This window comes from Zootermopsis nevadensis, unplaced genomic scaffold, assembly GCF_977971745.1.
Source record: "Zootermopsis nevadensis isolate Lab colony 2312 unplaced genomic scaffold, Znev_1.0 Znev_ptg000028l, whole genome shotgun sequence".
Lineage (NCBI taxonomy): Eukaryota > Metazoa > Arthropoda > Insecta > Blattodea > Termopsidae > Zootermopsis > Zootermopsis nevadensis.
In genome coordinates this window covers 11,201,386-11,215,890 of record NW_028259160.1, presented here as the reverse complement: position 1 = coordinate 11,215,890, position 14,505 = coordinate 11,201,386, and the positions used below count along the sequence as shown (strand labels likewise).

The 14,505-nt window shown below is 40.3% G+C and overlaps 1 protein-coding gene across 2 annotated transcripts in view; it reads left to right on the top strand.

Annotated features, from left to right (window-relative positions):
* The window catches only part of Cow (Proteoglycan Cow), a 106,168-nt gene that overhangs the window by 41,899 nt on the left and 49,764 nt on the right, over nucleotides 1-14,505 (top strand). For both annotated transcript variants that reach the window (XM_022074263.2, XM_022074264.2), the window contains exon 2: nucleotides 12,950-13,028. In XM_022074263.2, coding sequence (XP_021929955.1) covers nucleotides 12,950-13,028 — 79 coding nt within the window. The remainder of the gene's footprint in view (nucleotides 1-12,949; nucleotides 13,029-14,505) is intronic.

Genomic DNA, 14,505 nt, shown 5'->3' with positions numbered 1-14,505 from the left:
TTACGTCATTTCATTAGGCGTACAGAATGTCTAAAAATGCTAGAGGCCTATACTTAATGCTAAGGAGCATGGAGAAGGGGATTATAGCTAATTGATCAGGCGGTCTTATTAATCGGTTAAAGTTTTTAATCACCGGTTATTTCCTTCATATATTAAACAGCTACAGAGACAGTTGACGCTTTTATTCAAAATACTTCAACCTCACTGGCATCAGGCATTTCAAGGCGAATTGAATTGACAGTAGTTTCTGGAACAAACGCCATTTCCACAGTACTTGCTCCGCAGTTGTCTTGGCTTTTTCCCGTCATTTAATTTGTTTCCTGGCCGTCTTCTTGCTCTCGTCTTCAATTTCTCAATATCTTGTCTAAGCTCGTTTTCTTACCTCTTCACCATCTTTCTCTCAATTTTCTGATTCTTTTATATCGGACCCTCCGCTTTTTTGATGTTGTACGCCTAAGGGATTATTTGCTATTCTGCCTTGCCTTTTGGAGTCTCTGTTCTCATCAGAAAGCCCGCTCAGGGCTTTTCCTTCTCTCTTGAATCTGAGTCACTGAAACATCATCTCAGAAAGTCAATGCTCGTATTTTCTTGGGTCATATCTTTTCAACGCGTACTTACGGAGTTATCGCATGGAACACGTGAGTGTGTAATGTGTGACGGTTGCTGAATTCACTATTCGTTACTTTCAAAATACCGCATGTCTGAAGCTAAAGGTCAAGCCCATTGGTTACGAAACTCTTGCTTCAAAGCATGTAGAAATTTTAAGAATCTGAATGCAGAATCTCCCGCTGTGGACTGTCTTGACTAAATGAGTTGATGTGATGCCCTTCACCTTCTGTTATAGTAGCCGTCACAAAATTGCATATTTTAAGGCCATTGAAGTGCTTCACTTCCCGCTACCGCGCCACACTAAGTCAGCAGTACAGTTACCTTAGCTACGCTGCGAGTTCTGAGCTGTCGTCACTCGTCTGAGTTCCGATGTTCGATGTGTAATTTTGCTATGTCCTTAAAGCTTGCGATTTGGTGACAGCTGTTAAGACCAGGTGATAGAATAAGGCGACGAGCTGGGCGTGTAGCATTCACGTGGACACAAAGACACATAACTGAAGGTGGCGAGTTAAGAGCTAAGCCCGTGTATGGGGAGTTATTAGAATGGAACTGGACTTTTGGTTTGTATATGCGTTTGTTGTTGAAGGATACTGTGGAACCTGCGAATTTGCCACATATAGATATTTTTAGTGTGATATAGGATTTGAGACTTTCGCGGCGAGTACAATCAATAAAATCTTCTCGGGCAATCAGCCGCGTTACCGCCAGGCGACTTACGAGGATCCAGTCACATCAGAACCCTGAAAATGGGGACAGTTTGTTCCCGAAACGTCGGTTTACTATGGTGACCAGTTAACGCGGCTGATTGCCCGAGAAGATTTTATTGATTTTAGTGTGACTTGAGACTAGATTTGATCATGCGCTGTAGCTGTACTTGTGGGAGAGTTTTGCGATGCCACTGTTTGGGATCGATGTGATCAAATCAAAAGTGCATCAGGAAGTTCTGTGGAGATAATATTAGGGGAATGTTTGTTTGACCCATATTCTGTTCAGAATCGATTTATCTTTCCGTCTCATGTTTAAAGCTCAAAAATAAAACAAGATTCTAACTTTATCTTTTCCTTGTACGCGTGTGAAGTGGTCTGTCACCAAGGTGTCTGAGAACAGATGATTGAAGAGACAGGAAGCGGCAAGAAGAGTGAGATCACATCTGTAACATTCGCCAATTATTAATATGATGAACATATCAAGGAGGGTGACGTTCGGACTCACTGACAGGCGTGAGCTCATTTCATTATCTGCTAATATATGTCACGCAGTTCGTGCAAAGCCGCCTTGAGTTGCACTGACAGCTTACATTTCGATCACATTTACGGATTAATCTCCATTGAATGGCAGTTATGCTACTTCTGCGCGTGAAACCTTCGCCTTGTTGGCAACAGCAATTTGCATGCATGCTAGCTGGAACCCCATAACTCACGAGCTTGTTTGTTTTTCTGCTACTGCTTGAGACGATGGGCGTGCACATGAGGGAGGGTTCTTCATGGGCACCATAACTTGAAATTTACGAACTACAGGTTAACCCATAAGAATTGTTACGTAAGGTTGTATTCTGTCATCTCCTATCACAAATTATTGTACGTGCATTGCCTGGACCATCACTTCTCTACCTTAAATATTCACACCCCGTAGTCTAACTAGGAGGGAGGACGAAATGATGGCAGTTCTACTTTGCATGCGGCGAGTGAGAAATGATTTTGGTCGCGGAACCTGAAATGAAGAGGTTAGTTGGGAAACCTGGACGCAGATGGAAGAAGATTGCTAACTTTAATTTTGTTGAGAAGATTATCGTGAATAATGACATGGGGATTTTGAACGGAATTATTTTTGCCTGTGGCAAGATATGAACCCAGTATGCGCCTGAGGAGACTGAGAACATGAACCTAAAGCCTCAGGACAGTCGATAACCTGGTCGAGATTGAAACTGGGCGCGTCCCGGAATCCGCTACGGCAAGGAGCAAAGTACAGAATGTTCTTTCATGGCGGAGTTAAAAACGAATAAGAACATTTGCTCATTATAACATGGAATATATAATTCTATCTGTAGGGCATTTAAATATGACTGAAAATTGAATAATTATTCCTCCTTCAGTGGAAGGTGTTCCTGATTAGTGTGACTTGTGCGTATTTGAATAGCTTGCTGTTTCATATGTGAACAATAGAGGTGCTCCTGTTCCTAAATACTACATCAAAGCATGTAGGGGATGTGCATTTAATCACATGTAAATAATAATGAGATACAGTAGATGTCCCGTTGCATACAGATCACTAAATGGTTATTGAATACGTGCCGTCAGTCGTTTTTTTATGCATGTCCTCATCCTCACGTCAGACAAACGAAGCTGTGTCAGTTTCACACGGACTGTTCTTCTGGAATGGCTCGCTTTGACGGCTGTGGAACTTTGACCTTTTCGGGTGGAGTTATGAAGTAGTTTACTTACTAGTCATCACTGTAGTAGGCTCTGTACCTGAGATTCACAGTACAGGAATTGTAGCAGAGTCCTTTCCGAGGGGCTGATGGGCTTGCTCGCTGAGTTTAGAGGAAAAGAAAAGCTTGGAAGTTGAAGGGTGATCACCGTATTCACAGTAACGCGCCATTGCACCTCAGCTACGAGATTAATATAGTCCACATTTTCATTTCGTTTTTCTCAATACCAATTTTAATAATATCTCCCCATCTATATCTAGGTGTCCAAAGTATGCACGCGTTTCTCATCTTACCAACTTCGTAACCATCTTGTCCTCCTTGAATTGTTCATTATAATATTCGTTGAGGAATGCAAATTATGATGCTCCTCATTCTGTAACTTATCAGTCCTCTTGTTATTTCCCCCTCTTGATGTTTGGCGAACGTGTCTTGAAGTAGTTCGATGTATTTCATATAGCCCTCCGTATTTCGAGTAGGAAAAATCAAGTAGAGTTTAAAGGGGTTAACGTGAGCTGATTTTGGAACAAGCTCATTGACTATTTTAAACCTTCGTTAAAAGAACTGTAATTAAACTAGGGTTACCATATGCATGAAGTCAGTTAGTTTAATCTGTACAGAAATACTGTGTACTTAGAAAGCTTTGAAATACAAGTTAATTAATTCCCTGTAGCAGCTGTTTGAACAATTCGTGTGCTGCTTGCAGATTACGTTTGGTATCAAGCGATCAGTGGCACTAGAGTAAATCTTGCCACTTGTCATTGCCGATTTATCTTTTGGGAAATGAGAGGAGAAGGCAGGATAACAAGCCCAATTATCTGATGGTTATCACCAAAGTTATCAGCGGTTGGGGAACATCTGTAACTCGAAGAGACTGTGTCTCAGCCATTTTACAATGCTACGTATTTTGCGAGTGTCTTTGTGCAGTTTCAGTTGACTTTGTACAACTTCTGACTCTTCTTTTATTAATGTAACGGTCGTTTAACATGAATGACTTAAGGTCTAATGATTTAAAACTATTAATTATTCATAAACCATTTTATAAACGCAAATTAATGCCTTAGTAATGAATGCATATTTAAACATAACTTTTCTTTGGCTTTGAAGCAAGATTCTGTGTGTGGTTTAACAGGCCAACTTACTGTTGTTATCCGTTCTTTGCACGAAATGCCCAGTGAGAACGCATTGTGGTCTGGCCGTATGTGTCCAATTGATTCAACTCGAGAACCATTGGGCGGATTTGGATGAAATTTTATGGTAGAGGTTGCACTATTCTGCTCGACTTCAAAGTCGTACTTTTGAATGTCCTACGAGCGGTGATAAAGTGACGGATGCGGGAAGTCGCGAGGTAGACATCGATGTGCGTTGCAAAGAACGCATGAGGATATTATGTGTATTCCGATATGGAATACACTTTCCGACCTTGTTTAAATTAGAAAACTTAAATTCAAAATCTTGCCTCCCCATTTTCTTCATTCTGTCATTCGGGTTGTTGCTAGAAATCCGTGTAAGATATAATGCACAAAGCGATCGATTTAGTATCGTATGTGAATTCCTGAGCATGTCTCAAATCCCTCTTCCTGCTATGTGGTGTTGTGTCGTGCTCCAGTCAAGCGCCTATTACGTACCTTCTCAGTGTTTCAGAGATCTTTTTTGACTTTCGTTTATTTCAGTTAGAAAGCAACTGTTGCAAATCGAACAGAAACGCAGGTATCATATTGTATAGAGACAGAAATTCTGTATCCATACAGAACCGTGTTTGGTTGTACACTCTGCGTGCCGAAGCAGGCTGAACTACGTTTACTCCGAAACAGCAAATTGCCGGAAATCCAATACCACGCAGCGTGCTGCACACTCCTGGGTAGCCATGGACGCGATCAGAGCACCAGTAGAACGATGATTGTTAGTACGGAGAAACAGAGCTCCGAAAAGGAAAACCTGTGCCATTGCCACTTCGTCCACCACGAATCTCACCTCTTTGTTCTTCGAAATCTAGTTTGATATTGTCTTGCGGCTTGTTACCGAAAGCCGAAGTCATACGCTGTACGCCAGCCGCGAAAACCGAAGGACGAGGAGGAATGTTTCATGATTCTTCAGTCGGTTTTCATGGAATTATTTAATTTTCTTTGACACGTGTTCTCCGTCTGTTTTGTCTGCCGCTTACTGTCACCGGTTTCGTCGACGCCACATACTCCAAAATCTGTCGAATAATCACCAAAAACTACCCAACAAATTATTTGAGATTTCAAATTCTTAGCACAGGGTTTTTAGTGGTTTTCTCAGTTCCGTCAGGCGAATTGCGGGGCAGGTCTCAACCGCTTCCTCCATTTGTTGTTTCCTGTCATTTGATTTATTCCAAAATTACTGAAAGAAACTGTCGTGTGGTTAACGTTCCATTTTATTCGTAAGGTGCCGGGTTCAAATCCCGGCCCGGAGGCCGGTTGTCTTGACTGAGGTTTTTTCGAAGTTTTCTGTCAGTCCGTAGAGTAAACCATAGTCATAATGCCGGAAAATGGACAACAATAGAGTCCTTCCACATTTCTCCCCATTTCGTTGTTCAGTCATATACTATTCGGTACTACATAATCTAGGCAGCTGGTAAAGCGTCATGAAATATACCAAAAATCAGTGCAGTACTGTACGTGATGTTCTCATCGGTAATTAACTGTAAATCAGATTTACCGATTTTTGAACCATCGTGTGTTTAACAGGAAAAAGAGTTAAGTTTGAGGACCATTTGAGATCGTTCCGGTTTGACTCTGGCAGGTATTATTGCGTGCGATAAGGCAACGAATTATCTACTGGAAGTTGTATTCTAGGACATCGATCTTGATGTTTGATCTCTTTCCTCCTCCGCGTGTTCCTGTACACTACGTCGCAATATCTCTAGTTGCGATCGGAACCAATTCCAAATTCCCAGTGGCTCACCCCATTTCCCGGTCTCCCAAGGAAATTACTGTTCCGTTAAGTTGTCGGTCTGTGCGATTAGACATCGCATAAACTAATTCACTAACAGATCAACTCCTAGGAGTAAATTATTAGACAACACTCTTTAACTATGCCTACCTGCGTCTTCCAAATAGTATTTTTCCTTTAGGTTTTTCTGCAAAAAAATGTGTTTGCATTTCATATCTCCCTTTGGTGTGATGCATGTCCTGTCCATTTTATTTCCCTCGATTGATTACACTAATAATAAAGTTTTAGCGTTTGCCACACCTTAACAATAATTTGTGTGTGCCAGACGCTGTGAGAGATCGGCTTTAAGTTAGTTGGCTGTGCAGGCATGGCTGTGATATTCCAGTCACTAGTAACTTTCTGTGTAAGCAGGGTACAGGAGTAATTCTGCGGCTAATGATAATACACTACGTCCAGTGTTATGTTACGTGAGAAGAACCATGTTACAAATGAATGGGTATTTCCTGAAGCAACTTGTATCGGGTGTGCCAAAGTGCGTGTTAAACCTTACTTTCTCACACTGCAGTATTATGCCGCAGTGCGTAAATCTGGACGCAGATACGTCGGATAATGACGAAAATTCTTTATCAGTTTAGAGATTCCGCAGTAATCACATGCAGCCGTCGTTGTCCTATATTTCTATCCACTAGAAGGTTAAAAAATGAGTGAATGCAGGGTAAAAAGTAAAATGACCATTTTGTAGCACCCGAATAGTTCTCGCAGCAACCATGTTGTTCCTGTTTATTAATTCAAGGAAAACGCAGATACATGTCCAGTTTTATGAAATCGGGAGAATCGTCCAGTTGGTAATTGTGTCTTAGCCTTTTCTTGAATTGTAGAGTGGTTAGTATGTTCTTGACATGCGGAACCTACCTTAAAATTTAAACTAAGTATATTTACAAATTCTGATTCAGGAATTCAGGACAGAATAGTTTTGTTGCAACACACAGTATGGACGGCTAAAGGATAGTTTTTGGTATAAATGAAAGAGAGAGACCACGGGATATGTATAAGCGTAGGTTTTTGGTGGCATCAGCCACATGGAAATTAAAGAATAGAATTGTGGTCATGTAACTGCACACTCTGGTCTTGTAAGAATCGAGTTCGTGACCTTTTTCCGATAGCAGCTAGAAACTGGTAGTCTTGGCGCAGAGACTCCAGGAAAAATCTGGGAAGCTGAAATGGTTTTTCAACAGGAATATTAATCATTTTCACTCGACAAATCGGAGGCAAAGGAAGCATGTTACTAATACCACTTTCGAATGAAGAGTTTCCAAATCGACCTACGTTTGTTGTCAGATCTATTTATTTTGCTTTAGAAGTTGGTGGAGTGTTGTTTACAACTTTAATAATGCCTGTACGTAAGTACACGACGTCCCAAGATGATGTGTATACATTATCAGTTTCTCACCGCTGTCAACCGTGCTACGAAGCTAATGGTGGTAATTTTGAACACTTATACTGGATTCCGTAATTCACTGAGTGCCATTGCTGACGTATGCAATCGTTTAGTTATTAAAATGTACTTATTTCATTAATTGTGTTTACTTTTTTTTAATTTTGGGGGGGACTGTCTCTATTTCTTTTGCATCATTGTGCTCCACAGCTACTCGCTCCTACGGGTTTGAAGAGCAGTCAATCTAATCCGCTGAACTGTTCTGTCCAAGAAGTTGCCGCTCTAGCACGGCGCGTTTTCATGCTTGTAGACTGGGGAGGTTGGAGTAATTCATTATGCCTTAATAAGAATTTAATCGTTTGATTTAACTTTGATGAGAACAAACTTGCATTCAATATTAGCAGCATCTCCGGAAAAATTATAAATTCGCCAGTTCTTTTGTGTGGGTGTGAAACTTGATATGTTATTGAGGTTAATTGCAGGTTCTATATTCAGCGAAATACCAATATCATGTTGCATGTATTAGGTTTCCGTTATGGAGAGACCGATCGATGGCAGGTGGCGATACGATCGCTGTCGTACGCCCAAATATCAGGTGAATAGTACGGATTATGACTCATTACACAGTCGACAGACTTGGGCGTGTCTTATTGTCTGTGAGAATGTATGTGTGTATGTTAGCTCATAGCGAAATAACCGAATGTATGTGTGTATGTTAGCTCATAGCGAAATAACCGATTTGGCCGAACTTAGCCCTTGTTTTCTTTGAATGTATGAGGAGCTTTTAGAAAGGTCAACACTCAGGAAGTGTCCTGAGTGTGAGTCCCGGTGACGGCAGTTTATAGAACTAGGGAACCAAGCACGATAGGACAACTGCACCTGAAGGTGTGGATGACTTCTCGAGGACTCTGTTCCATGGATACGCTCTACTTTAAGAATTACTCACAAAATGTTTTGTGATTATGGGAGACTGTTAATACATAGGGATATTAATTTCTGTGTTATAATATTATAGCCTACATTTCTTTTCATAAAATCTACTTACTGCATTTCGTATGTTATTTTTCCGCAATACCTTCTTGTGCGTAAAGCTGCCTTTGCTGTGAGCTGCTCCTTTATTAATAGTTTATTTAACGACGCGTCGAATGAGAATATGACAATGAATTGGAAAGAATGTGGTCGTGGCCTAATTTAAGGTACTATGGCGGCATTTACCTGAAGGGGCTGAGGAAAAAATCACGAAATCCAGTTAGGATAGCCGGTCCTAGGGCCGCGATTTGAACATGGGACCAACCCGCATACGAAGCAGGGGTCCTAACCACTCGACCAAGACTTTCGTATAGGCATGCTTCAACTACGGACTTCCACTCGTTATTTTAGTAACATTCTTTTGCAACAGAGTGTACTGCAGGTGCAAATCCGCCCAAAGTATTAGAGCCTCGCAAAACCCAGACTGGTTTTCTTTTGAAACTGTAATTTAAAAACTACGTTCATTACGTGAAGTTCTGTCTTTATAGGCCCAGTTGAAATAAATATAAACCTTGAGCTGAAACGAAGGGACATTTCGTAACGTCGTGGCTTGCTTTCTTTTGTTTCGTGTGATTCTGGTTCCTAATGAGTTCTTTGTTTCTTCCGTGTAATTCCTCTAAAATGAACATTACGTTTTCTTGTTACAAACTAACAGCTGCTTTGTTCCTTATCAAACAAAGGATATGGGTATTTTATTTTGTGTCCAGTTGTGGGATAATTTAGTGAATGCGTAATAATTTTAGACCATCTAATGATAATGATGTGGTTTTATGGACGTAACTAATAACAGTTTTACTGTTAAATAATAAATTGATTATCTACGACCAGCGTGATGAGATTATGATGTGAGTGACTGGATAATGACTCGCACACACAGAAAAGCCATAGTAGTCACAAAAAATGATAACAGCTGTGAACCCTCGGTGTATCGCGTTCACACTAGTTAATCATTTATCATCGGAAAAACAAAATCGAATGCATATTTCACGGGATTACCATGTTATATTCAGTTTTTCACAGAACTCATGTATACATAATTTCTAATTTGATTCTTCACCACACAAAATTACAGGACTTTTTATTAGGGTAGTAAAGTGTAGGATGTTGAGTTGGTTTGGATATATATTCAGTGTTGCAATTTCAAATTTGATTAAGATCTTGTAAGATCCTTTATCGGACATATCAGGACTCCTTTGTTAGGGTAGTAATATATATGTGGATGAAATGCTTTGGACACGTAGCACGCACGAGACATGAGGAATGAATAGTTGGGGGATTGTATTAGAATGGGTCTTAAATACGATGGGAGGAAGTAGACTGGGTCAGGATAGATTCCATTGGCACTTGTGAACAGGTTTCCATAAAAGACGAGGAAATTTGTGAATAAGTGACTGTCACCTTTTCAAGAATTATTCTGCTCCTTGGAATCAATCTAATATTCTTTCACTGTAAAATTTCTTATGGTCGCAAGATGGATTCGAAGTCAGGGATTCAGGATACACAATCTCCAAACAAGATACACAATGATGCAGAGGTCATTTCTGTCTTAATAGCGGAGGATAATTCTGAATTCTGACTCGGTTTAGTTTCTCGTTTCCTCGTATGTACAATGAATATGCCGCCAGTGCTTGCAACTGCAAATGCCTAGAAAACGAGTCGCTGTACGTTGTACTCCTGTTAAAAGACACAGTCGGTCGACGCATTTGGAGAAGGTAAATTCTGCAGGCTTTTCGACAACTGGTGTTTTTGGTAGATCGTGAAATACAGCCGACGAAAGAAGAACTTTTTAATAATTAAGTAGTTCGTGTAGTGTCGTTAAGTAACCAGTAAACGTCATGAAAAATGTAAAAGCTGCCGTTAGCCTATGTGCTCATTCAGTTTTCAGCAGTTGTTGGACGTGCTATACATACAGGTGAGTACTGCATTAGTGTGTTTTTCGTGTTAGCACCGTTATTATTCACGGTGATCTGTATTGGTATAAGAAAATTACATTGACTACGTCTTTTCTTAATTGGATTTCTGGTTCGTGCTGTGTCGATGTGGTTGAGATGCCGTTGAGGGATCAAATGCTGTAAGACTTGTGGACATTTCGGAAGTGCTTTGTGCGTCCATCATCGTCCTGATGATGGACGCAGCAGTTACCTCTGAAACGTTGGTAAACGTCTACACGGCGTAACATTTCGGAAGACTGTCAGTTGTCGCCGTGAGAACCCAAAATCTCACCAACAGCATAGTGAGTTAAACTGCAATATTACGCTTGTTACTTGTCATCATTGCCTATAACGCCAGGGTCAGTATTGCAACCTGAAGGTATGGAGTTTTTTTAAAAAAAAATTGTTTTCGCTTGGGTGCCTTGGATTTCAATCAACTCTGACCCTATAAAATTAATGGATTTGGTTTCAGGTTGACTAATAAATTAAGCATTTGGTTCACTTAGCTTTAGGAAATTCTGTTTCTGATAACAAGCACGACTGGAACTTATAATTGATTCACGCTATTCTGCACCTGAGATTATTGAACATTACAGGGAACGCACCGAAGTTGGATCGAAAGTAGTGCCTTCACATTTTCATTCATGGTCGAGGAAGACGCGAACACTGGGAAAGTTCATGTCAACATTACACTTACGGGGAATCTAAGAGCGTTTGGGATTTTTGGGGTGTTTACTAGCGTTGGGCTCAGAATATTTTTAGCATGTCGCCTTGTATCTTAAAACGTAAAGATTAAAATGTACAAACCTATAGTGTGGATAAAATCAAAGTAATTAGGAGTTTCATAATTTTCTGTTCCCACAAAATAATATTATGGAGATCAAATCATGGAGAATGAAATAGTCACGGCATTGACCTGCCTGAGAGATGATGACTGACGCCTACATAACAAAAATTTTAGTCGTAAAATCTGAATGGAAGAGATCACGGAATATCTGAGCATGAATGGGAGGATACTATTAAAATAAAGATTACAGTCTTCTAGGATATTGATCTTTGTAGTCGCATAGGATTTGACCTACGTTTCAGAGGTGCGTGCTACTTCTGTCATCAGGGCGACTCATCCCCTTGATGGGGGCAGTATGTACCTCTGAAATGTTGGTAAATTTCGATGAGATCGCACAGCGCGATATTCCAAAAGGTTGTAATCTTCATACTGGCTGCCACGAGAACCTGAAATCTCAACACTAAAATGTTTTTAAAAATTAATATATTGTAAGTGTAAGGACTAAATTCATCTGGATATTGACCGGGTTCGTGGTTTCTAAGCTTCGGTTATTTTTTTGTAAAAAAAAAAAGTTACTCATACAACACGCTTTATCGCTTAGCTTTGTCTGTATAAAGCCTTCGTATAATGTCGGAATGCTGAATGGACGGATGCCGTTGACTCAGATAAAATTCATATTGATAATAATAACGAAACGAGCTGGCTACGCAGTTGATGGGTTGAGGTAACAGAAGGCGGATCGTATCGCTGGTGGTAACGAGTTTCGCATAGGGGGAGTGATGGGTGCTTGTCGCCCGTAAAATTTATTAGCTCCCCATCCCCATTGTAACTTCGCGTGTGTAGTTTAGTTCAGTCTCTTTTTTTTCAACTTTTTTCGGTGGTTTGGTAACCGTGAAAAATGGCAGCAATCGAGATTTATTCTTTTTATACTTGTACTACACTATATTATTTTGTTGGAAGGCTAGACAAGAAAAAGCAATATAAACGTAATGATTGCAGAGGAATATGTTTATCGTAGAGCCTGTCGTCTCTGCGTCTTGGCGTCGTACTGGCGACAGAGATCCCCTTTACCGTCTATAGTGTGCAATTTGATATATTTTTGAGCAGAGACGGACTGCTTGGTTATTCGTCTCCAACAACGTATAGCAACAGTTCAGAATGTCTTCGGAATTGCGCTCGATATAAATCAGACAGTGATAGGAGTGTAGTGGACGAAGACATGTTTTCTTGTGGCACCGGGGCACGAGTTATGACGTGTTTTTTTTTGTACGAAATTCTCCTTAATTTATTTTTGTGTGGTGAGCAAATAAATGAAGTTTTCAGAAATGTCATTAAGAATGGAATTAAAATGCCAAAAGTGAACTCATATAATGGAGCTACAGATCTATTAAGACTGTACTTAATTTGTTTTTCAATTCCTGCCTGTGTAGCAAACTCCGTGGAGAAATATAGTCATTCGGCTCTTCAAGACATTTCCCGCCTTCTATGGAACCCAAATGATCACTGCCTGACGAGATGCGAGGTCTTCGCAGTGGTGCGAGGAGGTCAGGTTGGGGTCTTCTGGATTGTATAGTGTTGCTCACCGTAGCTTGTCACTAGACTCTGTTGTGAGCCAAATGTAACCCGACCACACCCGCGCTCACTTCTTCTGGTCCATATCAGTATCACCCTTCCACTTACATACCCATCTCTCCGAAATTATTTCTCTCCAGGTTTCCAGAAATTCTTGCGCATTTCATTTCGTATACAGTTTGATGATTGATATGAGCTCCTGATGTAGCATAGTTAAATTAGAAGTGTGCCATTTTGTGTTGCAGGATGAATCCAGGAGTGCTGTGGGTGGCAGTGGGGCGCTAAAAGCTGCTGAGAAGAAGAGGTGGATCCATGATCCTAATAGTAAGTGATTCTCATCTGTTATCATCTGCATTGAAAATCCGTTCTAGAAGCAGTCGAGTTACTTGGAGTGAGATTTGAGGTTTTCGCAGAGCGAAGAGATCGATGTAGGCCTTCTGGGTTGTGACGTCGTGTGGACTTCTATGTGGGTAGCAACGTTTCGGAGGAGCGCCGCTGAATTGGGAGACAGTTTATCCGAAACGGTGATATCTACCCACAAGTCGGCACGGTGTCATAAGCGGCAAGACAGTTATTTCCAGAGTTAATTTAAGATTATGAAAACCAACCGATGTATTGGAATATCGTGTAGGATTTGAGATTTTCACGGCGGTGAGTCTGAAGATGTCTGTATTCTGGATTGTTGCGCTGTGTAGTCTGGTAGAGGCGTACCGACGTTTCGGAGGTCCTTGTTGCCTCCAATATCAGGGCGATGATTGCCCTGATGATGGAGGCAGTAAGGATCTCTGAAACATCGGTAAACTTATACCAGAATACAGCCATCTTCTTATTGGAATATTGCATTGAAAATCAAACAGCATTGTATTTTTTTGTGCTTTGACAGAGTCATAGTCAAACATTTTATTTGCTGTTAAATTATTTCTGTAGTTGATATATTAGTTATTTAAGCGCTGTAAATAGGTGTATTTTATTCACACCGTGTGGCGTTTATTGTTCATATTCTTCTGGCGAGACGTACGATTACTAAGAAATTGAGAATTACATTGAAGTAATTTTATCTCTCGTCCACGTATACTTTCAATTTGTACTTGGATTTCTTCAGTGTCGCTTCTATTTTCTCACTTTTCTTTATTGAATCGGAAACATGGGATTCAACTATTTCACGAGTACGTACTAGACTTCTGTAGGAGGTCCTTGAGCAGCTCAGACGAGAGGCAAGTTAATGCCCATTTTGAGCCATTTTGCCGAAGTGTGTGTTCACGTGCTCAAGAATCGCAATAAAATGCTTGTTGTAGGATCTAGGACACCGTGACCCTAATTTAAATGTCAAGTATTTAAGTGCTTGAGACAACATCGTCTGATTACATTTACTCTGTTAAAAATTATGGAATTGTAACCAGGTTTTCAAATAGAACTTCCAAGTTAAGAAACAGCCTTGTTATAGAAGTTCTTTGCTAGTCTTTTGTTATACTTTGTAGCTTGACAGCAAATTTTTTTTATTCTTGACTATAGACCACTGTGGGACGCGTAGTAGGTCTGCAGAGACAGGTGAACAGCAGGAAGGCCAAAACATCTGAATGCCACAGTAATTATAAAATTTGAAATGAATTTAATAAATGGACAGAAATAAAACAGGCCTACATGTTTTGTATTTGAAGATCAGCTATTTATTATTTACATTTATAGTAAAGATGCTTTGAGATGACTTTACAAGTCAATACAGAAACAATCATTCCTCTATTTTAATTACCTTTTTCTTTAAATGTTGCTACGCTGCACCAAAGAGAACGTAGCGTAACTG